Source organism: Vidua chalybeata, chromosome 6, assembly GCF_026979565.1.
Source record: "Vidua chalybeata isolate OUT-0048 chromosome 6, bVidCha1 merged haplotype, whole genome shotgun sequence".
In the NCBI taxonomy this organism is placed as follows: Eukaryota; Metazoa; Chordata; class Aves; order Passeriformes; family Viduidae; genus Vidua; species Vidua chalybeata.
Genome location: NC_071535.1, coordinates 12,261,830 through 12,288,192, shown reverse-complemented (window position 1 = coordinate 12,288,192; position 26,363 = coordinate 12,261,830). Strand labels below are relative to the sequence as shown.

The window sequence follows — 26,363 nt, the reverse complement described above, 5'->3', positions numbered from 1 at the left end:
TAGGTCTTGATACTATTACAGTGCCAAGGACAGGCTGAAATTAGATAATAGTACACACAGCTGGCATCTATTCCCTTGGAAACACAGGTAAAAATGTATTTAATACCTCTCCAGTGACAATGAATAGTCATTAATATGACACAGATGTATACTTGATTTGAAAATACGAACAGTAATTAAAGAGCTATTAAGGTTAAAAAGCAACAAAGGAAATTCAGCTACTAAAAGAGCTGTTCTGGGATCAGCTTCTAACCTGTCTGTGCATGGGTAAGCACAGGAGGCCTGAGATTTTCCACTTGATTATTTTACATGTAGGCAGACCATTTATTTTGCCTTCCTTCCCCAAACTCTGCCATCTGGAAATGACCTGAGTTCAGAGTTCATTTCTCTTGCTCTCTTACTGAACAGCTGTGCTCTACTGAGGCACTTCACTCTGTCTCATTGGCTGCTCCAGTGGTATTGAATCAACAAGAAGTGAAAGGGAAACTTTCTGCAGGCTTTTGGGAAGGAAGCTATTTTAAAGTGATCATTTATATACATTATTTTTATTAAAATAGCCTTGGATTAAAAATCTTTTCAGAGATTACACCAGCCATGATTGCTGATTTGCTGTAATCTCTGAAAAGCTCCATCCCACTAGCCATGACATTAAAGTTGAATTTCTTAGGGCTGTTTCACAAAGGCTCCTTTGCAGGGGTGACTTGCGGCCGTGACCCGAGCAATGCACACAGAGGGTGCCTGTTATGAGTGAGTCAGGAGAGAGGTATTGGCACTGCTGTGCATGGAGGGAGGAAGATGGAGCAGATGTGCCCAAGGGCAGTGCAGCACTGCAGGACTGAGAGGTCCCACTGCATGATCACAGCCAGGGCACACCCTGTGCAATCTCACCCACTGAGTGTCAGTGGGTGACCTGCCAGAAGCTGCAGGCTATCAGCAGGGCCGTGTCACTAGGAACAGGGCAGCAGCATCCTCCCACCCCAACTGTGCCATGCATCACCTGCTCCCTTTCTGGGGAGGGTCTAGTGGCTAGTTATGCCACTGAAAACATTAGGGCAGAAAACAAAGCAGACCAGATGGAGAGGCAGACTATTATTTTAATTTCTAACCCGATAACATAAACATAAATAAAAAAGTGTATCCACCCATTTGGCTGGTGTTTCAGGCTGCTCAGTGAGGAGAGTTAACTGCGTATTGCCTAAATTAGAAGCAGACAAACTGCATCTGCCTTTGCCCTAAGCTAACCCGGAATTTCTGCACAGCAGAGCCCGGTGCAGACGCGTGTCTAAAACCAGTGACAGAGTCGCGGCAGGGACCTGTCCTGCTTCTCGCACCCGCGTCGGAAACTCTTTCCTGTCCCATGCAGGTACACGTGTGTCACAGAAGGCAACCCTGAACTGTGTAACCACGCCGATAGATCTGACCGCCTCACAAACAAATGATAAAAGTTGTGTTTTCTGCCTGCATTGGCTGGCTTTTCTGGAGGATGAGTTTGGTTTGATTTTTTTTTTTCCCCTAGAAGAAATTCCAATTCCGTGCTTAGGCAGTGTATTGCTGATTCAACCTAGTAGGGTTTATCCTTCTAATAAGAGAAGCTGTCAGTGTTTGCCCTTCTTAGAAACCTAACCTGAGAATTTTAAGCGGCAGGGAAACGTGATAACCCAGTTCTCAGTGATATTAACCCTTCGTACATCCCTCGGCTGTAATCTGCGGTACCCTCTAGCAGGGCTGACGAAATTCAAGCCCGTGAAACCCGCGTGTTCTGCTATAAACGGCCGCCGTCGGAGCGTGGCCGGGTGTCCGCGGGGATGTGCCGCTCGCACCCGGCAGCTCCGGTTCCCACCCCGGGCCACCTCGTCCAGAGCCACTAAGGCTGCGCCGCCGCCGCCTCCCCTCCTTGGGCGGTCCGTGCCGCCGCTGCCCCGCGCGCCCGCGGGGCCGGGCCGGGCCGGGCCGGCGGGGTGGGGGCGCCGGGGGCCCGACACGCCCCCTCGGCGGCGCTCGGCTTCCCGGCGCGGCGGAGCGCGGGCGGCAGAGCGGCGGGAGCCGGGCGGCGCAGCCCCGCTCTCCATGGCGGCGGCGGGGCGGGCGCGGCGCGGAGCTCGGCTGAGCGCGGCCGCGCTGCTGGCGCTGCCGGCCCTGGCGCTGCTGGCGCTGCTGGCGCTCCCGGTGCTGCCGCCCGGCCGCGGCGGCGGCGGCGGCGGTGAGGCGCAGCCGGGCTTCTCGCCGCCGCTCCTGCTGCCGCCGGGCTTGCGGGAGGAGCTGCGGCAGAGGAGGCGCGACCTGCGGCGGCTGGAGGCGGTGGCGGGCGGCGGGGAGGCGGCGGCCACGGCAGGGCTGGGCTGCCGCGACCTGAGCCGGGCGACGGCCGTCAGCGTGCTGGGCTGGGGCTTCACCAAGGTGGTGGCGCGGGCGGCGCTGGCGGGCGGAGGCACCGTGGCCCTCAAGTCGGTGCACGGGGCGGGCCGGGAGGTGCGGCGGTGCGTGCAGCGGTACGGGGCGCCGGCCGGCTGCCGCCGCCTGGCCGCCTACAAGCTGCTCAAGGAGGTGACGCTGCTGCAGCGCCTGCAGCACCCCGGCATCGTCAAGGTACGGCGGGGGGCTGAGGGAGGCCCTGCCTCGGCACGGCGGGGCGGGGGAAGTGTTGCCGGGGCTGAGCCGGTCCGCCCGAGTGCCCGCGCTGTCCTCGGGCGGCCGAGATCTGTTGGCATTGGCAGCGACATCGACCCGACCGTGGCTTCTACTCTCCCGCAGCTGCACGGCCAATGCTATGACAACAGCGGAGATGCCGAGCTACGGGTCACAGCCATGCTGGAGCTGGGATCCCCGCTGGAGATGATTCAGCTCCTGCAGACCCCCTGGGAGGAAAGATTTAAAGTAAGAAAACAAAGCGAAGGAGTTTTTTCAGGAGCTTTTAGACCACAAACTGGGCAAAGCGGCGAAGAGCCGGTGGTGACCGCTGGGACAAACGGGATTCTCCTGGTGACACTCTGTTTGATCTCGCAAATTGTCTGTAAATCGTTTCCTTTTCATTCCTTTAAAATCACATTAACACAGCCCTAGCTTGGTGTCTCACGGTTAGTTTCTTTCTCCATAGAGCGGGTGTTAAAAGAACTTCATCTGGGAGGAAACTGACACAAAATCGTACTTGGTGCTGGGGCGGTGGTTAATACCTTCGATTACACGATAACGTTCATTTTGCCTCTATATTGTCTACACACACACACACACACACACACACACATATATATATATATATATATATATATATATATATATATATATATATATATATGTTATATATATATATATATATGCAGAAGGGCTTTGGTCAGGATGCCCCTTGGCAAGCCGAGTCTGACTTGGGAAAGCCACATCACCATGCTCCGCATCTGTGGTTTGCTCTGTGTTATCTGTTCTAGGCAACAAGCTGAGCAAGCTGACCCTCACCACGTGTTTGTGTGGTGTTTCTGATTTTGGCCCTTTAAGGAATTATTGTAGTAAAATCGCAACTAAATTGCTTTCCTCCTCCTGTAGGTGCTAGAATTGCAACCCTTCTAGTGAGATCTGCCTCATCTCCTAGGCATCCTGCACAGGGACCCATATGCTCCCCAGGAATATAAATGACTTGTGACATGGCACTTACTTTGGTTATAGGTTGTTTTACAGTTTGCCTCAAGGGCTCAGTTGGGGGTTCAATACTAGTTGTTTGGGTGCCAGGAGGAAAAAAAAGCATCATCTAAAAAAGCAAGGGTATCTTAGTGTCAGCAAGAAATGCTTTGGGCAAAATAAAAGCACAACAAAAGTCCTAAAATAAAATTTCTGTCTGCATGTGGTCGTAGATGTTGAAAGGGAGCCTTGCCATCTGAGCCAGAGGGGGAGTGTGGCAACTGTTCGCTCAGCTGTGGGATGCAAAGCTGGGATTCTTATGATTGCTTCACTAAACTAGTTAAAATAGCATCAGAGCTTCCAAAGTCATTTATCTTGGCTTGGAGTGTTTTACTTTCTTCAATTCCATGCTAGCTTCTACGTAGCTTTCCTAGCTCATCTTCTTAAGCGTGCCAAAGTCTTCTGTAAGAAACCCATGATGCTGGATTAGCTGGTGGTAAAGTTTGGTATGGTGGTGTTAGAGATTTTAACAATCTGCAGAAGACACTAACTCAGAATTTACACTGGCACTGTCTAGTCCTATTTCCTAATTAGGGTGTCTAAACATACGGGATTCCCTTGTTATGAGCCACATCAGATACCAGGGATTGTGCGAGCTGTTCCAAGGGAAAAATCCCTTGCTCCTGCACAGATCGCTATCGGCAGTGGCAAGGGGTGACGTGGGGCTGCCTGGCACACCTAGCTGAGGATACACTTCATCTGATGCCAGGGCTCCTGATACTGAATGAAAACTGCTGCAAAAAGCTGTTTGAGCAAAGTGCTGATGCAGTATAAATGCACTCCTCAAGCTCTAGTTTGTTTAAAAATAATTTACCAAGATTTCTGCTGGGTCAGGTATTGTCCAGCCCTTCCCTGCTGCCAGAAAGCTGTCATAAAAGCAAAAACACTGGCAATAAATACATTGCAAGCCTTGACTAATTCTTCAGAAGCATGATTGTGTGCCCAAATTTATACTGCTGAAGGATGCAGCAAGGCATGAATCTGGTATTAATGACCATGGAGCCTCAGTCTGTCTTGAGCAGCATGGGGGAAGGGAGGGGAATCTATTAATTTTATGCCAAACTGGGAAAACCCCTTCTGATTTCAGCTAGCAAATCAATATAGCTCCTGAAACATGAAGGCTGCTATTGTTTTCCTCACAGCTTTCTCCTCTAGCTCTTCTAACTGCAAATGTCTCTTTTTGTGTACACACATTTTTAAAAAATGTTGCTAAACTACTTACCAGTCAAATCCTGTGGCAATGTTGATAATAAATATTGTAGCATACATATAATTACCTTTTGAGTTCTGTATGCCTTTTTTCCCTTTTAATTTAATTGAATGCCCTACCCTTTGTTCTATTTCCAATTTAATAGCTGTTTTTCATCTGTTTTTTTTTCCATGCATATTCATCTTCTCTTTCTCAGATTTGCTTGAGTCTTGTGAAACTGCTGTTTTACTTGGCACATTCCCCCCTGGGTTCAATAGCCCTCTTGGATTTCCAGCCAAGGCAGTTTGTTATGGTGGATGGAAACCTAAAAGTGACAGACATGGATGATGCCAGCACCGAGGAGCTGTCTTGCAAGGAAGATAATGACTGCACACTCGACTTCCCTACCAAAAGTTTCCCTCTCAAATGCTCCATGGTTGGGAAATGTGAAGGAATAAATGAAAAGAAGAATCTGTTCAATGCATATCGGTATGTCCAGCTAGATGGGGGAAGATTTGGGGTGGTTGAGCTCACGCCCTGCCTCTAGCACCTTGTTCTTCTTCCATGTGGTGATTCCTCTCACCTCAGTCAAAGGGTAGTTAAGGATCACTTTGAAGCAAGTTATTTTCCTTATAAGGCAGGAAAATAGTGTAGTTGTTGTCTGGTGAGAATGAAGGCATCTTTCTTCTGCTGCTCCCTTTTCCCAACGCCCTCTAAAAACCTGCCCCAGAGCTTGCATCTGTAAATTTGTTGTTTGCCAAACAAGCCCTGGTGCTTGATATCCATGGGCTGTGCTTGCTGAAAGCAGTGGCAGTGCAGGCTACTTGCAAAATCCCACCAGCTTTGAGTCCTGTTGTTGGGACCAGGCTGGCCAGTGCTTCCCTTCATCTCCAAATCTCCCTGTGGGCTCCTATGGGACAGCAATGGAACAGGTAACAGGCAAGGGGCTGAGGCTGCTGCAGCACTTCACGTGGGCCATCAGCTGAAAATGCAGGGATTTTTCTTGCACCACTGATGCAGGTCACATCCTGGAAGGAAGCCTTGGCAGCTGGATATTTACACAGACAGACTTAGTAAGGGAGCTTGGATTTCCAGGATTCACTGCTAAAGGGTAAATCCCTGCATAGATTATTGCAGCCTTGCAGTAGCACTTGTTTCTTGTGCACTTCTTCCCTAGGACAGGAATTTTGTGGAACAGTCAGGAAATGAGTCATCCTGGCTTTTCAGGGGCAATAAGAAGGTCAAACCTTTTCAGGGCAAGAGAAAGATCTTGTATGAGTCTTCTTTTATGTAGTTTTTTTGGTTTTTTGGGGTTTTTTTGGTAGGAAATACATTGCTTAGTATACAAAAATGGCCCAAGGGGAACGAGGGGAAGCTTTATTGCATGAAGCTTTGCAAGGTAGATTTCATGCAGCAAGGACCAGGCTGTCAGCCCAACTCACAGCAACCATCTGAGGCACCAAGATGTGCTCAAACATAACTTTGTAACCAAAGCAGACTTACTAGTTGCATATGGATAATCAAGTCACGGGAAAATGTAGACAACTTAATCACCAGGGAAATGAATGCACTGTATTCTAATCAGCCTGTGGGATTTTTTGCAGGTATTTTTTCACCTATCTTTTGCCACACTCTGCACCACCAGCTTTGCGGCCCCTTTTGAATGATATTCTGAATGCAACAGGTATCAGCTAATATTCATAAATTTCTTTATTAGAAGTCTCTAAATGGTATTTCGTGGAATTGCTTATATTTGTCATATTTTTCCTTTAATGTAGGTGATTTACGATATGGAATAAATGAAACCCTGAGAGCTTTTGAAAAGGTTTTACATCTGTACAAGTCTGGGCTCTATCTTCAGAAAAGACCTCTTCTTTTAAAAGGTAGTTGATTTTGAATGCTCTAAGTAACTACTGAGGGAGCGAGACACTTGGTAACTGATCAAATTCTGATCTTCCCTATGTTTATAGGCAGTTAATAGTCACTAGAAAAAGCACCAAAAGTGTCTTTTTTTGAGCAGGCTTTTGTTGTTCCTTTTTCCATGGGAGCTATGCATGGTTGTACTGCTTTGCAAAGTAAAAGCAATGCAGACAATCTGCATGTGCATGTGTTTGCACTGCTTCTAAATACTCTTCTCATAGTGAACATCAATGTTTCAAGAGAATGTATTTGGGATAACAAACTGAGTGGCTCCTGTGTTGGGATATCCTTATCCTTTGGGCCAACAGGTCCATTTTCTGGGCTGATATTCAAACTTCCCATTTGACTGTGTGGCTTCTGTCTGCTGAGCACAGGTTATTATGGAAACATAGAGTGGGCAGGTGACAGCACCAAGAGGAGTGTGGCAGGGTACCTGGAGCCTTGGTGCCCTCTAAGTTCCATTTCTCTGATGATCATTCTATTGGACCTGTTGATGGATAAATGTGCCTTTATGAGGTGCATTCTTCCGAAAAGGACCCATTCAGTGATAGAGATGAGGCTGACCAGAAGGAAGTTTCAAAAATCCAGTGGTTACTGTGGCTTGTGTTTTCCTGAGCATTCACATGAGGTGGTAGGTGATTGTGGCTTGCAGAAGGAAATCTCTTTACATGTGAAAGAACTATAATTTGCACTGTTATGAACAAAGATATCTGGTCATTTGCATGGAAGGACCAGCAGCTTTAACAGGAATTACTGGTATTTTCCAACAACACCTGTCTATTGGCTTCACACTGTACCAAAATGATCGCCATCCTAGAGGTGTGGGAAGGTGGGGAAAGGCTCTTAGCAGTCAGTGAACAATAGCCTGAACAATAGCCTGCTCAGGCTTGTCAGGTCTTTTGTCAGGAGCAGGATCTGGCCTCCCTTTCCCCCAGTGGGGTTCCTCAATCTCCTCTTTCTGTGGGTGGCACCATGATGGGTGGGTCAGTCTGTGCCCCATGTAGCTTGGTGCTGGATCTGTGACCAGCTTCTGCTGTTGAGGCTGGGGTGTAGGAGAGGCTATTTTGAGGTTGGCTTTATCAGGGAAAACATGGAGGGCCTGTGGCTTTGCACAGCAGCCTCCTCCTCTTACCCACCCACCCCTGTGTTGGCACCCCTTTCCCTTCACCCTTGAGACCTCTGACTCCTCTCCTACATCTGTGGGGGATTTGCTGTCCTGTGCTTCACTGCAGAACCAAAGAGCAAGACCTGGGTTTCTTTTAACTTTGCAGCTCCACCTCAGTCCACCTTGGCAGGTCACTTCAGTCTGTCAGTGTTGCAATTCTTTTAAGGGTTTTACTGATTAAGTGTGTAGTGTTACTAGTCTCTGAAAGTGCACCTGGAGTGTTTCCCTAGCCACCCTCTTTCTGTCCCCAGACTACATCTCCCTGAAGGGTTTCCGAACGGTGGAAGGAGAAGGCTACAAGTGCTGGCCCTCCTACAGCCACCTGGGCTGCCTGCTGTCCATTCACAGCGCCGAGGAAGCCGCTGCCATTTGTAACTCCCAGCTGCAGTGTCAAAGCTTTATTGTCACCCAGCACAGGACGTGGACAGGTGAGCTTGGGCAGTGTGACACAGTGCTGCCACGTGGTGCTGCTGCCTTCCTCCATTGTGCCTTGAGCCTACAGGCACATGTAAAAGCTGCCTTCCTTATTCTCACGCTCAGATGGCTGCCAGTGTGGGCATCCAGAAATCCCCTGAGTGTTTGTAAGGAGACACAAGAGCAATTATGTTCTCCCTCTGCACCTTTTTTCCTCTACAAATTTTGCTCAGGACTGCCAGGTATTGTTAAACACTTACTCATTTCTTGCAGAGATGGCTTCACTTTTGTGTTAGGCTAAACAATCCCTGTGGTATGTATAGTTTGAAGAGCTGTGGGGATTTTAGAGATGAAAGAAGCCATGTAAAAGAAGGTGGTAACTATTGTTATAATTAAAAGAATCATAGCTTACAAGTTGTTATCCCCTTTATCAAAACTAAAGCCCCAAGCCAAGGGATTTCCAGAATGTCCCTGTAATTAGCTCTGATTATAGCCTCTTACAGTTAGCATGTTTTCAGAATTATTTTAAATTATCTCATTTAGCTGACACTTCAAGCGTGGGCTAAATTGTTTCTTGAAGTAAAACACTAAATCAGGTAAATGAGTGTTTTCACTCACAATGGTGCTAAAGAATCATGTTTTTTCAGTTCACATGACATTTAAAAAAATGCTCTAAACTATCAAAAATGCAGCTTTTCTGAGGGCTTGTGTGCAATTGGCATGTGGCAAACTAGTTACATAAGAGTGCTTACACAGATGCAATATAAATCTCTTTGAGCCACCAAGTTTCACAGCAGCAATGGATTGTGTGAGTTGTGCCTAACACAGCACATCTGGCTTCCTCACAGGGCAGCTGTTAGTGCTGTGTGTAGTGCCTGCCTGGAAGGAATCCTGCTTGAAACCACGGTGAGGATGCAGGAGAAGCACGTGGGACAGGGACCCTTTCTGCAGTGCCTTGCTGGGTGCTGATCCCTGATGTCCTGCACCATGCCTGAGGTCTTTAGCCGTTCCTTTCCTGACTTTTTTCTTCCTTGCAGTTTCATGGCTCAACTTTGCAGCCAAAGATGCCAGAACTGTGTGGCTGAGATGCCAAGTGCCTAAGTTTGCCAGCTGGATTAATGAGAGCTGTGGGAACGTGCTGTTCTCTCCTAGGGCTGCTTGGTAAAGCAAAGCAACCCCTCTGGGGTTGGATGATGCATTCCTTGTGCACACATCTGGAATTTACTGGGAGTGTAAAACACATCTGTGGCAGGGCAGAGTGACCCTCCATTCAGCAAGCAGTGTGTTCCTGTGCCTTTTGCAATAAATAGCATGGCTCAAGGTGAACATCTCTCCTCTATTAAACTTGCATTTTTATTTCCTTTCCAGGACGCCCACTCGCCTCATTTCAGAGTAGCTGGACAGATTTAATACCGGATACTAACGCTGTAGTCTATATTAAACGTTCGGCTTCCTCAGGGGAAAGACTTTAAAGACAATGAGATCACATAAAATGATCCTGGGAGGAACAAACTGCTGGGGAGAATTTCATCTGCTGGAAAGAATGACATATTTTATTTTGCTTTGGGATGGGATCTCCCTGCCAGCTCAGATAGAGTCAAATGCTGCTGTCTCCTTGATCAAAGCTCAATTTTCTCATTGCTGCTCCACTAGCTTCTTTTCTGTTCCCACACTGCTGTTCCACATAAATGGTCTCAGTTTTAGTCAAATGTTGCTTGACTGTGCAATACTTAGCTTTGCTGCTTTGGCCAGCTTGTCAGCCAAGAAATAGAAATAGCTGCAAGGGATCCAGCTTGGGTAGGCTTAGTTATTTCAGTGACCTCCAAAAATCTACAGATAATGCACTTTGGAGAAGGCAACGGCTCTTTTTGCAGCTGCAAACTGGGTTTTCTTACTACTGCAAATATAAAGGACTGTATTTCAGTGATGAGGTCAAGGTTGCAGGGTTGGGATCCATAACCAGAGGTTGATGATGGGGGTGGTCCTCCAAGGAGGGTCCTGATTCAGTTCCTTCCAGTGCAGGGGAGGAAAGTGGTGTACAGGTCAACACTGGATCCAAATATCTGTGTGTTTGGATGCGGGATTTGGGGTTGATCCTATGTGATTTCTAATACCAGCTCCCATGTATCAACCTTGAAGGTTTTTCTCTGTTACTTTCCATGAAAGAGCGAGACATTCAAATTATTTATATGTAAGGTGTGACTTTCTATGATAAAGAATGACTGTTTATTCTAAGCATGCTGTGAGAAGTTTTTTTTTTCTTTAATTGCCTAAGTCTTTACTGTAACCAAATGAAATGCCAGTGTTTCCTACCTTCAGCTCACCTAGCATCGTTACCCAGTCCTGAGGCCAACCTGTGAGTGCTCCAAGCAGTGTATGACTGTTCCTGAGCCCCCTCAGACACTTAGGTCTTGAAGAACACTGTGGCTGTACTTGCAGGCTTCTGAGCATAGAGGAGACTGTGTGGTCTCAAGAGCCTCCTGCAACTGCCCTTTGCTAAAATTGTAGATGTGGCCTCTGAAAAATAGCTGGGGTTAGTAGTATAATTTCATACTGTAAGAGATGACAGTGTAATGTGCCACTGCTGGGAGTTCCTGGAGGCAGTGACTATCCAGGACCTCTTCTGTAGCACTGTCAGGAGAGCCTAAACCACCACTGACCCCATGTCTCCTAGGGAAGGTCCCTGGCTTTGTGCAGGGGAGCCACGCTACAGCCTCTGCGTGATGCCACATTGTTTTCTGCTTGTCCCACACCGGAAATTACAGCTTTTGGGACACCGGCAGCAACATGTAACCATTTCTGTGTGGGACCTTGTGGCATCTGGGCCCCCCTGGATTGAAGACGCTGAAGCTCTTGCCTGGAGTCGTGCTGTGTTTTTGATGGTCTCTCCTGGCGTTTCCTTGCGCAGGAGCCCACCTTTCAGCTCGTTAGTACTCGATTAACCGCAGCAATGCCTTTGCATGGTGTCTTTCTCATGCACTGGAACCCCTGCTGCTTACTCCAGGCTGGAGGACTCCGATAGTGATATCAATTAGTGAGAATTCCTGGTTAGCACAGCAAGAAGGCTCTTGTGATGACATTGCTGCAGGCTTTGTGACAGCAAGGCTTTTTAAATGGACAGGGACAGACCCCTCTCTCCATTCCAGCGGGTCCTGTGGAAGTTGAAGGGAAGGTCCTGCCAGGGCTCTGCTATTGTTTTACATCGACCCGGTGAGCAGGGCTTCAGACACCTGCTGTGCTCTACATCAGCAAGAGGTAAAAGGAGCTTATTCCGTATCTCTCAGACTCCTGAGGTACACATCAGAAGTAAGTACTTCCCCCAAAGCAAGGCCGTGCAAGGGCCAACCTGGGGTCGTTTCAGAGAGGAAAAAACAGAATGCAAAAGTTGAAGTGGTTCCAGTTGGTGTTAGAAAGACCTTCCCATCTTAAAAATTTCTCCTGGTAAAAAGAACATTGTGTATTTTAGTTGTGTGATGCTTCTTTCATGCGGCAGATTTTTCTGTCAAGTACTCATTGTAGGGTTGCTGCCAATCATGTGCAGCCCCTCGGCAGATGGTGAAGTTGCAGGGAATGCCAGTGTCACTTGTATAAATGCAGCTTCCAGCATCAGACCTGCAGTTAGACCCTGGCACAAGAGACCACTGATCATGTCTTGAAAGTTTTGAACACACAGTGATTAACAAGCAATAATAATAATAAAAACGTAAAGAAAAAGGGAAGCTAGGCTTTAAAGAATAACAATGCTTGGTTTGCTGTTGCCATAGCAAGTGGCTTTTGTAGGACATTTAGACCACCCTATGCAAAGGAGTAAGTACATTCTTAGAGCCTGAACCCTCATTCACCTGGCCGGCACAGAGAAGGAGCCAGGGCACAAGCATATCTTTATGACCAATTGCTGTTCACGTGCTAGAGACTAAGAAGTTGCCACATCTAGAGCTGTAGTTTGACATGCATTTGAGGAAACACAGTCACTGGGAGTAGCAATTCCCATCCTGCTTTTTCCCAGCTTCTTGCTGTTATTGTCTGCTGAGAAACTTTTACCAATGGCTGTGCCAGTTTAAAAACCTGTGGGATTGTTTCTCTGCTAGACTGCAGTGAGCAGCTTGTGACCCCCGCGTTTCAGGCAGCTCACACGTGGCTCAGGTGCAGCTTCTGTGCCAGGTCTGTGTGAAGCATCCAAGCTGTTCACAGCTCTAAGGGGAGGCTACAGGAGGAAACATCTTCTATACAGCTTTTGGGCCCATGTGGCTGTTTTGTAGTGCACTGTCTCTATGTCCCATCTCACTCAGTCAGCCTGTATTCATTGTATCCTTTTACTAAATTATAACTGGCTCAAGCAACTTCAGACTTTCAATGCCATTGAACATTTCAGTGTATGCCTAAAAACTGTATTTCAGTAACTACAGTACATAAAATCTCAGATATAAACATTTACTGCCCTTAAAACTCCCAGTTGCTGGAGTCAATTTGTCTCTGCTATCGCTGATCAGTATTTCAGCCGCCGTTGTGGAAGTTGTGGAATACGTAACAGAGGAAAGTGCTTGGAAGGAAACAGCAGGGGGTCAATTGCAATGCAAACCATGTGTGCTGGAGGGATGATATTTACCTAAATGTGTCTACCACATCTTCCCAAAGGATGCTGCCTTTAGGAGAGAAAGGATATGAAAATGTTGCCTCCATAAATAAAAGTTGGGAATATAATTTTTTTAGACACAAACTTTAATACTCTTAATTAATTCTGTATTGTAATAACAGAGTTAAAGCTACATCCATGAAGGATATACCATGTACTCCAAAGATATAAACCACAGCTTAATAAATAGCAACAGATGCTGCATTACTCATGTTCAGTATGTTTGCACAGACGTTTACATGACCAGTGACTGCATGACAGATTGAAAAGCAGAATGAGAGAGACAGAGCCCAGTAATGAAAAATCAACTCCTGATGTATCAGGCAGGGTTCAAGTACCAATAAGTGTCATACCTCTATTTTCACATGGCATATTCTGCAAACTTTGATGCCCTAAACAACACTCAGATGAAATTTCAAATTAATTCCGGGAAAGAAAAGAGGAATCTGTGACAGTCAGCTGGAGGTCCAAATCACATATCTGGATTAACACTGATTTCTATAAGGGCACCCATAAATTGGTGTACCAAGCACTGAATTTTGTGGCTAGAAGTCAGAGGACTTCATCCTACTGGGTTGAAAGAGCTGGGTTTGCCTCCAGTTTGAGGAATCAGTGAAGTGTAACTCCAGTATCCAGAATGGCCCCTCATGATGGATTGGTAGGACTTCAGTGTGGACTGTTCTTGCTAACTGTAGTATTTGGTGCAATCTTTCCCCTTGGTTCCATTGTCCCAGTGTACCAACATATCACCACCAGCAATGTGGAGATAGGAAAATTCTCAGGAGGGAATTTTATGAGAGGTAACCATGAGCTCCTCTGCCTCCTCTGCAGCATCTACTTAGTTCAGGATGGTGGATTTTCCCTGAATTATAGTTCTTGGCCAATAGGAAAATGTATCAGATGACATCAAACAGGTCTGGGTGTACCAAGGATGGGTGATAGCTGAAGGGAACAGCTGTCAGACTCCTCTGCTTGGAATTCAGCTCCTGGCTCTGTGTGAGAGCTCCAGGCAAGGGCTTGTGCTTTAGGGCCTTCAGAGCCTCGGCCTGCCTAGCTGGCCAACCCAGATGGCAAAATTCTGAGTTTACTGGTAGAGAAGACTTCTTGGCATAGCTGTGGAGGGGATGGAGATGCTGATAGTATTTTAAGAAATACGTATGCTTGGACTTTCTAGGCACAAAATTATGTCCCTTCAGTGCACCCACTGCCACAACGGCCTTATCCCCACCTGCTCCCAGGGACCACAACCAGGGACCACAACCACCACAACTATTCTCCCCCAAGCCCTAATCTATACCTAAAGCCTACACACTCAAGTCTCCTGTTATTCACTCCCCCCCCTGCTCCCCATGTGGCATCCCAGCACACCTACTTGTTAACCCCTTGTAGACCCACACCCTCAACATCTACACATGGCCCCACTGCCTCTTACTCCTATAGCCAACACACAGAATCACAGAATCAGAGAATCACAGAGCTTGGGAAAGACCTCTAAGGTCATCGAGTCCAACTATTAACCCAGCACTGCCAGGTCCACCACTAAACCATGTCCCTAAGTGTCACATGTGTTTTAACACTTCCAGGGACAGTGATTCCACCACTTCTCTGGGGAAGTAGTACCACATAGGACTGGGGAGCTCTTATTTCTATTCTAGCAGCGGTGAAATAGCCCTGTGTGCAGCAGGAGGCCACATCTGAAAAGTGTAACCACAAGATCAGCCTGCCTTTGATTTGTAACCTCTCTTTTCATTTACCATCCGTGGTTTCTAGATTAGCAAGTGCTAAATACAAGGTAGTAATAGCTTCCTGAAGAACAACCAAGTTTAAAGCTGTGCATTAAAATCACATTGCCTTAACTACATTGTGTCACATGGTGCATCACACCTTCCAAATCCAAGTCTAGACAAGGCTTAGGAAAATGCAAATTCCAACATTATGTTGCATTCATCAGTATGTATCCTCAAACCTCATCAAAATCAATAGGAGTCTCAAGTGGACTTTTTGGCTAAAATCTGTTGCCCTACTTACAGTACTGGAAATGTAAGATATAGCTCAAAATTAAGTTAAAAACCAGCAACCTCCAAAATTACAAAACAAACACCCAAATTTTCAAAATCTTGTATCTGTGAATTATACCCCCCACATAATATCTTTAACACGTGAAATGTGTTTCTTTGCTGGGAAAAACCCTGCTGCAAATTCCCTCACTACTTCAGATGACAGATCAGAGAGTTCAGGTTTTGATTAAAAACTTGATCATGAAACCTTGATCATGAAATCATGAAATCAAGGACACAATTTATCATCACAACAGGTAGCCAGAGAGGTGCTTTATGAATGTCTTGGAAACACTGGAGTGCAAAGGAAATTCTCTTGGACCTCCAGTGAAAAATGTCAAGAAATATTTTGGCACTGCTGCAGTGTCCTGTCCAGTGTGTTCCTCATTTGCTTGGAGAGGGAGTAATTTACTCCCATTTGCCCTTGTTTATTTGTTCTGATTCTTTAAATACACAAGAAAGAAACCATTGTCCCTCCCAGTGGAGTTAATGCCATGGTTTTTATTTTTCAGGGCTTGACTCTCAGTTTGTCTAGCAAAATTATTGTTACAGAAGTACATCAGTTAACATTTCCTCTGAAACAAAGCAGTGGCACCAGCCTAAATGCACTTGTACCCCCGTTGACAAAACTTTTGTGTCAAACCCCAAAGTTTTACTGGCACTGCTAAAGAGCAGTTCAAGATATACTCTGGAAATTGCTTAATCATTGAAATTGATTTGTTAGTTTATTTGCTATATGAAAACAACAGCTAAAACCTATACCAAGACCCTTACAAATCAGCAACATATTGTTTGATTCACCCAGAGAACCTTTGGTAGAAGCTGCTTTCAGCACAAGATAATTAACTTTTCCTTAAAAAAAATGTAGTGATGTTTAAGAACTGCATCTCATTAAATAGTTTTCAGTTTTATCTTAACAGAGTGCTTCATCTTTGAAAGAAAACTGTGAATCAGTGTTATTTTAACACTGTTTCCTCCATCTTACTAAGACAACACAGAAGCATAAGGATTAGTGTCTCATCCTCACCTTCTGTTTTTGTGCTGATAGTAGCTGTCATTTCATGCTAATGGAAAAGCCCATGTGCACATGCCAGTGATGCCTCCAGGGAGAGGGAGGATGGTCTGCAAAGCCTCACTGCAGGACCCTGCAGGATGTCACCAAGGCTGTCAAGGGAGCTGCCACCCTTAGGCAGAGGAGATGGACACAGCATCCCCCCTGTCACAGCACCTCGCAGCATTGCCCTGGCTCTTCCCTGCCAAGAGATAAGGCAGTGGCTGCAGACAGCGGTCAGGCACTGCTGGGATCTGTCCGTGGGAGGAGTGGAGGCACCTCATGTAGGGAGACAGCCCACCCATAGCTGTCTCTGGCAGCAGGCATGGAAACAGAGCTCCTGCACCCACAGAGCCGGGGTGGGTGGGACTGGGACCAGCTCCCCATGTTTTGACATCTTTTCAGCTCATGATCTGAAAGATCACTGTCCTAGGGCTGAATCTGATGGTGATGTGCTAAGAAAAGCATCGGCTAACATGTGCTGTAGCTTCTGTTTGAAATACAGATATCAGGAATTCTTTGTTTGGAGCCATTGTTTAGCAAAGCAGCTTCATTCCTGCTAGTCTGTAGATGAGCTATCTTGGGAAAGGGGAATTGTTCCCACGCCAGAAACCAAATCAAAGTTATGCCTTCATCCTTAGAAGTGCAGTTTTACCTTGCCTGACCCTCCCACCCTCCGGAGGACCCCATGCTGGAGAGGCTGGGCTTTGCACGTTCATGCACAGGAAAGGAATAGGGAAAACAAACAAAACACCCCACCCTCTTCCACTTATGTAAGATCAGAAGGAGAGTGTAGGCTAAGCCCAGAGGACTGGATTTATGGTTTGAGAAAAACCTAGTTATTAAAATGTTATGAAAGTTTTCCCCTCTTTTAAATGCATAAATATGCAGATGAAAGGTACCATGTGATCTGGCCACTGGCCATGCTGCTGCAGGCTCAGTCTAATTATCAGCTGCCAGCTCTGCTGCATTTTAAGTGGTGAACATGATTAAAGATACACAGACAATTGAAGAAAGTTAGATCAGCTCTTCAGGCCTGCTTCTATTTTATAACCACATGGCAGCTTGGCCTTGAGACTAAATCTGCCCATAGATGCTGAGGGAGAAAAGTTCTGCTGATCAGACGGGTTTTTTCAACCACAAGCGCCACGTGCTCTTGAATTCATCATTTTCATAGCAAGTTATTTGCCAAGTCAGATTGTTTCCCTTCCCCACTCTGAGCAACAGGGGGCTCTGAAGGGGGGAAAGATGCAGGTAGAACCAGGTGTATGTGGGGGGTCAGGTGTCACCCTGATTTTTTAAGATTTTCTAAAGCCTTCTGAGTTTACATTCTTGTAGAAAACTTTCTCACACAACTTTCTGTAAATAACCTCTTGTTTTGCATTCCTTCATAGAGGCGGAGAAATTTGATGTACTGGTAGTTTGCTCAATGTCATTGGAGAGGTGGCACATTCACCCTCCAGTCCACTGGCACCTTTTGAAAACTATAAACATTGGAGTCAGAGGAAATAAATTAGTCTCTTCATCGTGACCATAGCTGTGGTGAGTCGTTTTTCCTTGTATCCTCTGGTGACAGTCAGGCACTACAAACACATGGCCAAAATATTCAAACTCTCCCAACCAGAGAGGTGCAAACTTGTTTCAAATGAGTTTCAAAACCAGCATTTCCTGAAGCTTCTTCTTTCTCTTAGGACTGGAAATATCATCAAGAAACCCAGATGGTCTCATGCTTTTGGGGGAGAGCCACAGTCCTGTGGGCAAGACAAGGAACTAGGACTTCTCTTCCAGAGCTGCCAAGTTTCTGAGTCAAGTGTCATTGCCATTGCAGTGACAGCAAGGCCAAACAGTCTGGCAGCATCTGTCCTTTTGTCATCGTATTCACCAGGGGCCAGAGCCTGGCTCTGCAAAGTGGCAGAGCCGGCAAATCTCACACGCTGGGTGTGAATCTCACGCTGTGGGTTTTTGCCTCAATGCTTCCCACAGCTATGGCTGGGTCTTGTGCTGTCCCCAAGCCTCACCCCGGTCCCAGGGCTCAGCAAGGTGGATGCATCTGCTTGGCTCTGCCTGGGAGCTGCTGTCAAGCTGCACCATGCCTAGGGACTTGAAAAGTGGCAGGCTTCTGAGTCACTTGTTTTAGTGTTGTTTCGTGGCTTTCCAGAAAGACATGTCTTTTCAAAAGACAAAGATTTGGCTGTTTTTTAGCATCATTGCAAGTGTGGCACAGCTATCCATGTGGTCCTGGGAGTGAGTTGGTGTCTGCACACCTGCCATGACCCATTCCAAGAGTGGCTGGAGCCATTGCCTCCCTGCACATCCTTTGGATGGGCACAGCAGCTCTGCCCTGCCTCAATCTGCTGGATCAGTGCAGAGCAGATTGGTGCCCCATGCATTTGGCATCTCCAGACGAGGCTGTTTCTTAAGCCAGGTAAGCAATTTGTGCTGGAAGGGTGCACCTTGCTTCAACCTAGCCAAGACATACTATTTCATGCATGTTATACTGTTGCTGCAGCAGAGCCCCAGTTTCAGCTGGGATTTCAAGATGCCTTGGATATACACTGACTACCAGTGCATGTTCCCTGAAGGGACACCCTGCTCCAAGGCACCATGTGTATCCCAGCTCCTGAGCAGCCACTGTGGCCTTCCTGTGAGCCAGCTTGGCCAAGAGCAGTTGCCTGGGTGCCACTGAGCTGGGTTCCAGGGCACTGCTGTCTCTGTGAGGAAGCTGAGGTTCTCCACAGCCATGTGGCCATGGCATCATGTTGTGGCAGTACCAAGCTGTAGGTGCTGTGCCCAGACACCTCTGCTACAGCAGGGACCTCTCACCAGTGTTTCGTGGGCAGCTGTAGCAGAGGCAGCAGGCTCAGCACTCCTTGTAATCAACGGAGAGAAATGGGCCCTTTCTGGGGCAAGGCATTTGACCCCTATTAGACATCAACTCCTGCACAGGGTGAATTACAACCTCAGAGCACCTATCGATTATAGAAGCAGTCCAGGGTGACTAGTTCAGACACAGACTTGTGAAATGAATCCTACTCCAGGAGCTTGGTGCCAATACTTGTCTATATAAGCTGGGACATGGCTGGTGCACTCTGTGTGCTGCTGGAAATGTGACTCTACCCTGCTGCTGAGCCAAGGTCTTCATAGGTCAGAGGCTGGGGAGGGGGGAGCCAGGCTGTCTCCTTGCACCCTGGTTTACGAGCTAGATGCTAACAAAGGCACTCCATCCTTTGGAAAGGAGCAGCACATGAATGCATGTAGCTCTCTCTCTCTTTCCAAGGTCGGGGCCTCCTCCAGTTTCTTGCTGATTTTACTGTCACACATCCAACCAATGAACTGAAGGGAGACAAAGCTGGAAGATAAAACTGATCATTGTGTCTCACACCTGGGCAGCCCCAATGGCCCCCCACCCTACTGCACAAGATTTGGGGTTTTAGCCTCCTTGTATTATATTTGTCAAGACATAAACCAGTCAACAAAATGCATCTCCTCTGTGCCAAAGTTGTGCCTTAGGAAGCCCCACTGTAATTTTGTGTTCCCCTCAAAGGTTCTCTGTTTCACTTGTGGGACTGGAGCACTGCTGTTCTCAGACAGCCAAGGATCCCCAAAGACAGTTTGTGATTACAGATTTGCTAAGGTGGAAATTTGCATTTTCCCTATTCTGCTCACCCTGCATTGCTTCCCAGATCACATTCCCTCTTTTAGGAATAAAGTAGTGTTGTGCTCTAACTGCTCAGAAAATGCTATTTCAAAACAATCTCTTTCACTGCTTGACAAAATAAACATAGAGGAGATTGTTCCATTACAAAAGATAAGCAAAATGGACCAATTATCAGTGCTAACTCTCCTGTAAAGGCCATTCCATACTGCTCCAATACATACAGGCCACAGAAGTCTGCTTTTTCTGACACATTAATAATGCATAAACATGCTACTCTTTCTAGTCCCAGCCAGATGTCTCTGCATTATTAGCCTACTCTCACTAATAGATGATTCTCTGGTAGAGGAAAAGAGGATTAATAACATGCAGAGAATGGCAGGAATATATATATACATATATATATTCTGTTCTCTGTTTTTGTTTGCATTTAAACATGAGGACGGGGTGGGAAGGGATTTCTTGTCAGCTCCTCTGCTTCTTCAGGGCTGCCCCAGAGGTAGAGTACAGCCAGGACTTCTGAGATCCTCTGCCCTTGAAGTAAAATGTTATCTGTAGATTTGCATCTCAACCCTGCTATCAACTTACTGTTTATCCACACTCCAGTCATATAATAGCATACATTTTGAGTTAGGGAGCTGTTAAATGGATTGGTTCAGAGGCTGGGGGAAAAAAAAGACTACATTTACAAGCCAAATTCACATTTAAAAAAACTCCATTTTTATCAGTACAGGGAGGAAAGAACACAAATAATTAAATTGGAGAGTGAGAACAAACAGGAGCATCTGATTTCAGTCTGTCAAGCCAAAGCAGCACCTCATTACTGCTAAAAGGGTCTCACAAACTCCTTGTCTGCCCTTGCTTCTGTGCTTCTGCCAGGTAGCTTGAGCTCCTGCTCCCTGAAAACCAATTGCAGCCATTAAAATGGCAGAAAATTTTCTGAGCAAAGAAATTAAAATTAGTATGTGAGGTTAGTGAGAAAAAAACTGGCTGGATAAGTGCCAGAGGAACAGGGAGGTTGCTGATGGGTTAGAATATATTGGTAAAGAAAGGCTGGAGAATGGGCAGGGGGACATAAAAGGACAGGAGAAAGGGCAGAGCTGTGGCAGGTGTGGCTGGAAGCACCATGGTACAGGAGCATTGCCCTTGTGGTTTCATGCTCCACTAAAACAAATATGAATCTGTGTTTCTGGAAAGGCTTTGCCACCACTTCCCTTGCACCATCCCCTGCAGCGAGGCTGCTTCGCAGCCAGACAGACCAACAGGCATTAGAGACAGACTTGAACCTGAAGCAGGCATTAGTGTTAAGCCAGGGAACTCCCTGCTGTGAACGTGTGGTTGCATGAGTGTGGTCTGGAGGCCAGGGAGGCAGGGAGAACGTGGGTGCCAGAAGCAGGGAGCTGCACAAACCCCACTTTTCATCCATCAACAGTGCAGACTGACTGACTCACCTTAACTAAGAAACTGTCCTCTGGCTCTCCTCCCTGGGGCTGGGCCTTCCACCCTGAGGTTCATGTGCTTACAGCTGCTTCTGAACTGTTTTTATTAGGACACAGAATAATCACAGAATGGTTGAGTTTGGAAGGGAACTCTGGAGGTCATCCTGTCCAACCTCCCTGCTGAAGCAGGGCCACCTGCAGCAAATTGCACAGGATTGAACCTAGGTGTTTTTTTGTTATCTCTGAAGAGAGAGATTCCACAACCTCCCCAAACAGCTACTTGCAAACACAATGTGAACAACACAAGTCAGCTCTCTCCTACAAGGGATTTCAGGGAAGATCTCAAATTTGAACTTGTGAGATACTGCATTTCATCACCATGCCTGGGCTCCTTGTCTAGCTGTCCCACTGTGTGATAGGGCAACTGAATATGCTCTGTCACATTGCTTTAAAATTACTTTGGTTAGCACTGGCATGGTCCCGCTCTTGCCTAATGGAAATACCTTCCCAAATGGAGATACGCCCTGGGAGGCACTCCCATCTCCCAGACACTGCAGTGAGCCAGTGCAAGAGCTTACCTAGCAGAAAGTATTTTTTCTTTTTTTTTTTTTTTTTTTTTTTTGCCAGATCAGTTTTCTGCTGGTTTTGTTTCCTGAGCTGACTTACCCCATGGTCAGATAAGCATCATGCCAGCAAACAGGTATAGAGGAGGGACTGGGACAGCACAGCAGATGAAACACTTGGTTAGTGATGTTTAACTATTGTGCAACTACAGCTTGCACAGTAAGCTCATGTAAGTAGTAGTAAAGCCCTTGGCCTCAGAAACCCCAAATCTCTAAATACAATACTGCACAAAGGGATTCTGCAGACCCATTAACTGGGATTATGAAAGCACAGTGAGTAAGGCCAGGATGGCAGTAGTGCTAAGCATTTTGCATGACTCCAGTTATAAGAGTTGCATGCATCTCCTTTGTATTGACTCTTGGCCTGATTACTGATGGCAGGAATCTGCTCTCTCACAGTAGCAGCAAAGACAGCCATCCCCCTCCTCAGCTTCCCCAGCGGTGGGGGCTCTGCCAGGCTGAGGTGATGGCTGTTGGGGAAGGGGCTGTCATGCACTGCCCTTGGTGAAGCCCCAGAGAAGGTCCCATGTGCCCTTGAGTGCTTCATACACTGGTTGTTGCACTGCTCCGTGTTGCTGAGAGCTTTCTTCTGAGGAAGGGCTGTGTTCTGCATGAGCCCTTGTGCTCGCTGTGGGAGCCAGGCTTCCATGATGTCGTGGTCCCACCCCAGCCAGCAGCCAAGCCCCAGGCAGCCACCTGCTCACTCCCCCACCAGTGGGACTGGGGAGAGAATCTGAAAGGTAAAAGATAGAAAACTTGTGAGTTGAAATACAGTTAAATTGGGGAAGCAAAAGCTGCAGAAACAAGCAAAGCACAACAAAGAATGAATTCACTGCTTCCCATGGGAGGAGTTCAGCCACCTCCAGGACAGCAGAGCCCCATCACACATGATGGTGACTTGGGAAGACAAACATCACTCCAAATGTCCCCCCTTCCTCGTTCTTCCCTCTCCTTTATATACTGCATGTGGATATTCTCAGTTCAGTCAGAGAGAAAAAGAGAAAGATTTCTGCCAGGCTAAGCCTGGGAAAAAGTCTGAGAGGAATGTAAACAATCTATTATCTTGTTTTCCATTCATATTGTTTATAGATATGTTCTACCACACTGACCTAAGTCCAGTGTACCAATCAGGTGAAATGTTTTTACTTTAAGACCAATGGAATTAATGTTCACAATGATCTCTATAAAAGAGAGACGTACTTTTGAATAAATGCTCATTCTTTACCTTCTGAAGATGGAGTCTCTTCATTCCCATCCCTGCCTCAACAGTGACATACTGCACATGATCTGGAATATCCCTTTGGTCATTTGGGGTCACCTGTCCTGGCTGTGTCCCCTCCCAACCTTCCACGAACCTCCAGCTTCCCTGCATGGCAGTACAGAAAGGAGAAAAGGCTTTGGCTCTGTGTAAGCCCTACTCAACAATAACAAAACCATCTCTATTACCAATCCTGCACTCAGCACAAATAAAAAACAGAGCCCCATACCAGCCACTGGGAAGACAGTTAACTCTGCCCCAGCCAAAGTCAGCATACATGATCATGTCTCCTTTTGGCTTGTTTCACCCCTTAGTCACCCTTGCTGGTGGCAGCTAGTGGACAGCTTTGTCACTGTGGTGCATCTTCCAACAGCTCTCCCAGGATGGAGGGCAGCTGAGGCTCCCTGAGAACTCAGATTTTTGAGACATGCTCAAAATCACTCTTAATGGGTTTCATTTCCTCACAAGACATTTACAATTTGGGTCTGTGTGACACACGGTAAATTTGAAAGGGATAAAAGCATGATGGGTATAAATCATTTTGATCACACAGGCTTCTAACAGAGATTAATTCTTTCCCTCATATGAGTCAGTAGAAGAGAATCCACAGCCATGACTCAAGCCCACAGCTAAAAATTGTGAAGGAAGTGTTCAGCAGTTAAAACAGTCAGAACTCCAGGCCTCTCTCCTAATTTCTGAAAAACATACGGGGGGAAAAAAAAAAGGGACGACTAGATCCACCTAGCAGGTGGTGTCAGGACAGCTGTGGATTAACACTAGTGTACCAGATAAGGCCTGGCCTGTATGGGAAAAGCACCTCAAAAAAGTTGGAAAACTGAAAATAGCACTCTGCACAAATGAAACTAATGGATGTTGTGATGCATAGACAGCAAAAAAGCACTGGGATTTAGGAGAAACATGTCTTCTGTGCCCTATTTTTTTAGCCTGACTTGTAGCAAAGGCATCAGACCTCCTTTTAGTGTTCCTGCTTGTTAACAAAGGACACCCTTCCAAGAAGATTTGCTGGAATTTCCAAGCTCTCCTTCTGGCAGTGCTGGTGGAGGCAATGACCCCAAGCTGCATTGCTGCGGGCTCCCCTCCTTGCCCAGCTGGTTCAGCCCCCTGCAGCAGAGCTGGATGGAGCTGTGCCGTCTGCACGAGGAAAGCAGCGCCTGCTACAAAATCATTTTAAGATGATTCAATTAAACTGATACCAATCTCTCTAATGTAAACACAAAACAAGAAAAAAATGTATCCTTGCTTTAAATCCTATGTAATGTAGCAAATGGATGGTAAACAGAAGGTCGAAGGGAGGGTGAGCTGGCTTGCAGTGCTTAAATTTGGGGGCTGCACTTAGAGTTTGATGTAAAGGCAGGTAAGCTGCTGCCTAGCGTTGGCAGAAGGTAGGACAGCAAAAAGGCAAATTTGTGACAGTGAAATCATTCTTATTATTCCTGTTGAAACTGACAAAATTTCAATTGTCTATTGATTTTAGTGTGAGATTAGAAAGTTTTCCAGAAAAAGTGAGAGGAGAAAAGAAGATGGTGCCTGTGCTGGTTTACTGCATTTATCCTCGACCTGAGGAGTGCAGGTGGGGCAGTGTAGGAGAAAGGCTGTGGAGGAAGAGCTGCTGTGGGGAAATAGGTGGGGTTGAAGGAGGCAGGAGAGGAAGGGGTAGGGCAGCACTGGTGATGCTTTGGGCAGAGGCTGGGCTGCCTGAGCTCTGGGGGTGGCAGACTGCTGGCTAGAAGGATGTCATGGGAATTGTTGTAGATTTTGCCCTCGCAATGATCACACTCTGGGAAATGCTTCTCACCTTGGTCTCAGGTGCTGGGTATTTCAGCTATTCTCTCTCTGCAGCTGTCCTAAGACCATGGAGGCTCCAGTAAAAAGTACATATATGAACTGGAAAGTAGGCACTCACAGGCTTTCTGCTCCACTGTCTGGGATGAGGTATTGTGGTCTTGTTCCTTAAAGACCATCTGCTGTGCTCTCCAGACAGGCGCCTCTTGCCAAAAGCACCATATGGAAGTTTGATTCATCTACCAGACATGCCAGGGAATGGGAGAAGCTGCAGGACAGGCTTCCCTGAGATTGAGGGAAGGATAGATTATGTGAGCAATGCCACTGGTGTGGAAGACAGAAGAGCACACAGGATGAGAATGTTTCCCTGCCATCCATCCAAAACTAATTTTATCATTGTGCTCATTACTTCTCCAGGTACTGACACAATGCTGGTGATGGGTTTGGTAGGTCCTGAATGCCATCTCTGGTGCAGCTCCAGAGGAAGGAAGGAAGGATGCTCCAAGGAGGCTGCACTGCAGGCTCCAGAACTCAACATCTCCTTCCTGCTGTTGCTGCTTGCTGTGCCAACTTGGTCCATTTCCTGGACACATTCATGAGGCTTGAGGTGGAACCACAATGTGCCATCCCTCACCAAACTTCATCAGTGGACAATGTGGTGCTTCCTGTCCTCATTTTCAAGCCAGATTTGACAGAGCTGCCACATTGCTATCATCCCATGGCATACCCACATGAAAATACAGAATCAGAAATTAGTTTCTGCATAGTCCAACCAATGAGAAACAGGGGTAGTTGGAGTAATTTCTTTATTCACTGTAGTGAGTGAACTGAAATTCACTAATTCAGATGATCCTAACTTGTCCATACAGGCAGTCGCCTACCATCACCCTACGAGTTTGTAGCAGAGCTGGATATAAAACACCAAATGCCTCAAGGTATTTTTGCTGATGTTTCCCAGACTGACTAGGAAAAGTGTTTATTAACTTCAGCACTGAGCAGTGCTAGCAGTGGCTGCTCATTTCCTGACTCACAGACACCTTGTGTCCTTGCACCATGTGGCATGGAAGAAACACATCTGTCTACAAAAGATTGTACAGGTATCACAGATTTCTGGTCTTAAGCCTTATTTGTGAATTTAGGTTTTATCCCCATTGCTGGTGGGGTACCCAAAAGACCCTGATATTGCTGGTAAACCAACACTTAAACTCCTACTACAGTAAGTGGTTATGATGGAGAGGAATCATACAATGGCCTGCAATAAAATGTGGAGAAAGCATCCTTGCTGGGGAAGTCATATACTTAAAGTCTACACTTCAGCACACAGAGGAGTCATACAATTAAATGATTTCACTCTTATCACCTTCCATTTAGCAATCAATGAAAGTTCTCCCTTCAGGGAAAAGCTTGATGAGGGGGAGCTCTTGGCCCATTGTTTTGCCTGGGGTGCCAAAAAGAAATACATCATGATTTATATGTTAATGAGGAATTCT

At 46.6% G+C, this 26,363-nt stretch overlaps 1 protein-coding gene across 1 annotated transcript; it reads left to right on the top strand.

Annotated features, from left to right (window-relative positions):
* The first annotated feature begins 2,067 nt into the window (after positions 1-2,067).
* LOC128789514 (extracellular tyrosine-protein kinase PKDCC-like) lies at positions 2,068-10,577 on the top strand. Its single transcript, XM_053945598.1, has 7 exons — positions 2,068-2,586; positions 2,752-2,874; positions 5,073-5,344; positions 6,460-6,539; positions 6,634-6,738; positions 8,192-8,368; positions 9,723-10,577. Exons 1-7 carry the CDS (start codon positions 2,068-2,070, stop codon positions 9,824-9,826), a joined length of 1,380 nt encoding a protein of 459 aa, XP_053801573.1. The 3' UTR covers positions 9,827-10,577.
* The last annotated feature ends 15,786 nt before the right edge of the window (positions 10,578-26,363 follow it).

Excerpts from the sequence above, each read along its gene's own strand:
- LOC128789514 (XM_053945598.1), top strand. The coding sequence starts at position 2,068 with ATGGCGGCGGCGGGGCGGGCGCGGCGCGGAGCTCGGCTGAGCGCGGCC. Across the intron at positions 2,875-5,072 it reads CCTGGGAGGAAAGATTTAAA|ATTTGCTTGAGTCTTGTGAA; the intron begins GTAAGAAAACAA and ends TCTCTTTCTCAG. Across the intron at positions 6,540-6,633 it reads TGATATTCTGAATGCAACAG|GTGATTTACGATATGGAATA; the intron begins GTATCAGCTAAT and ends CCTTTAATGTAG.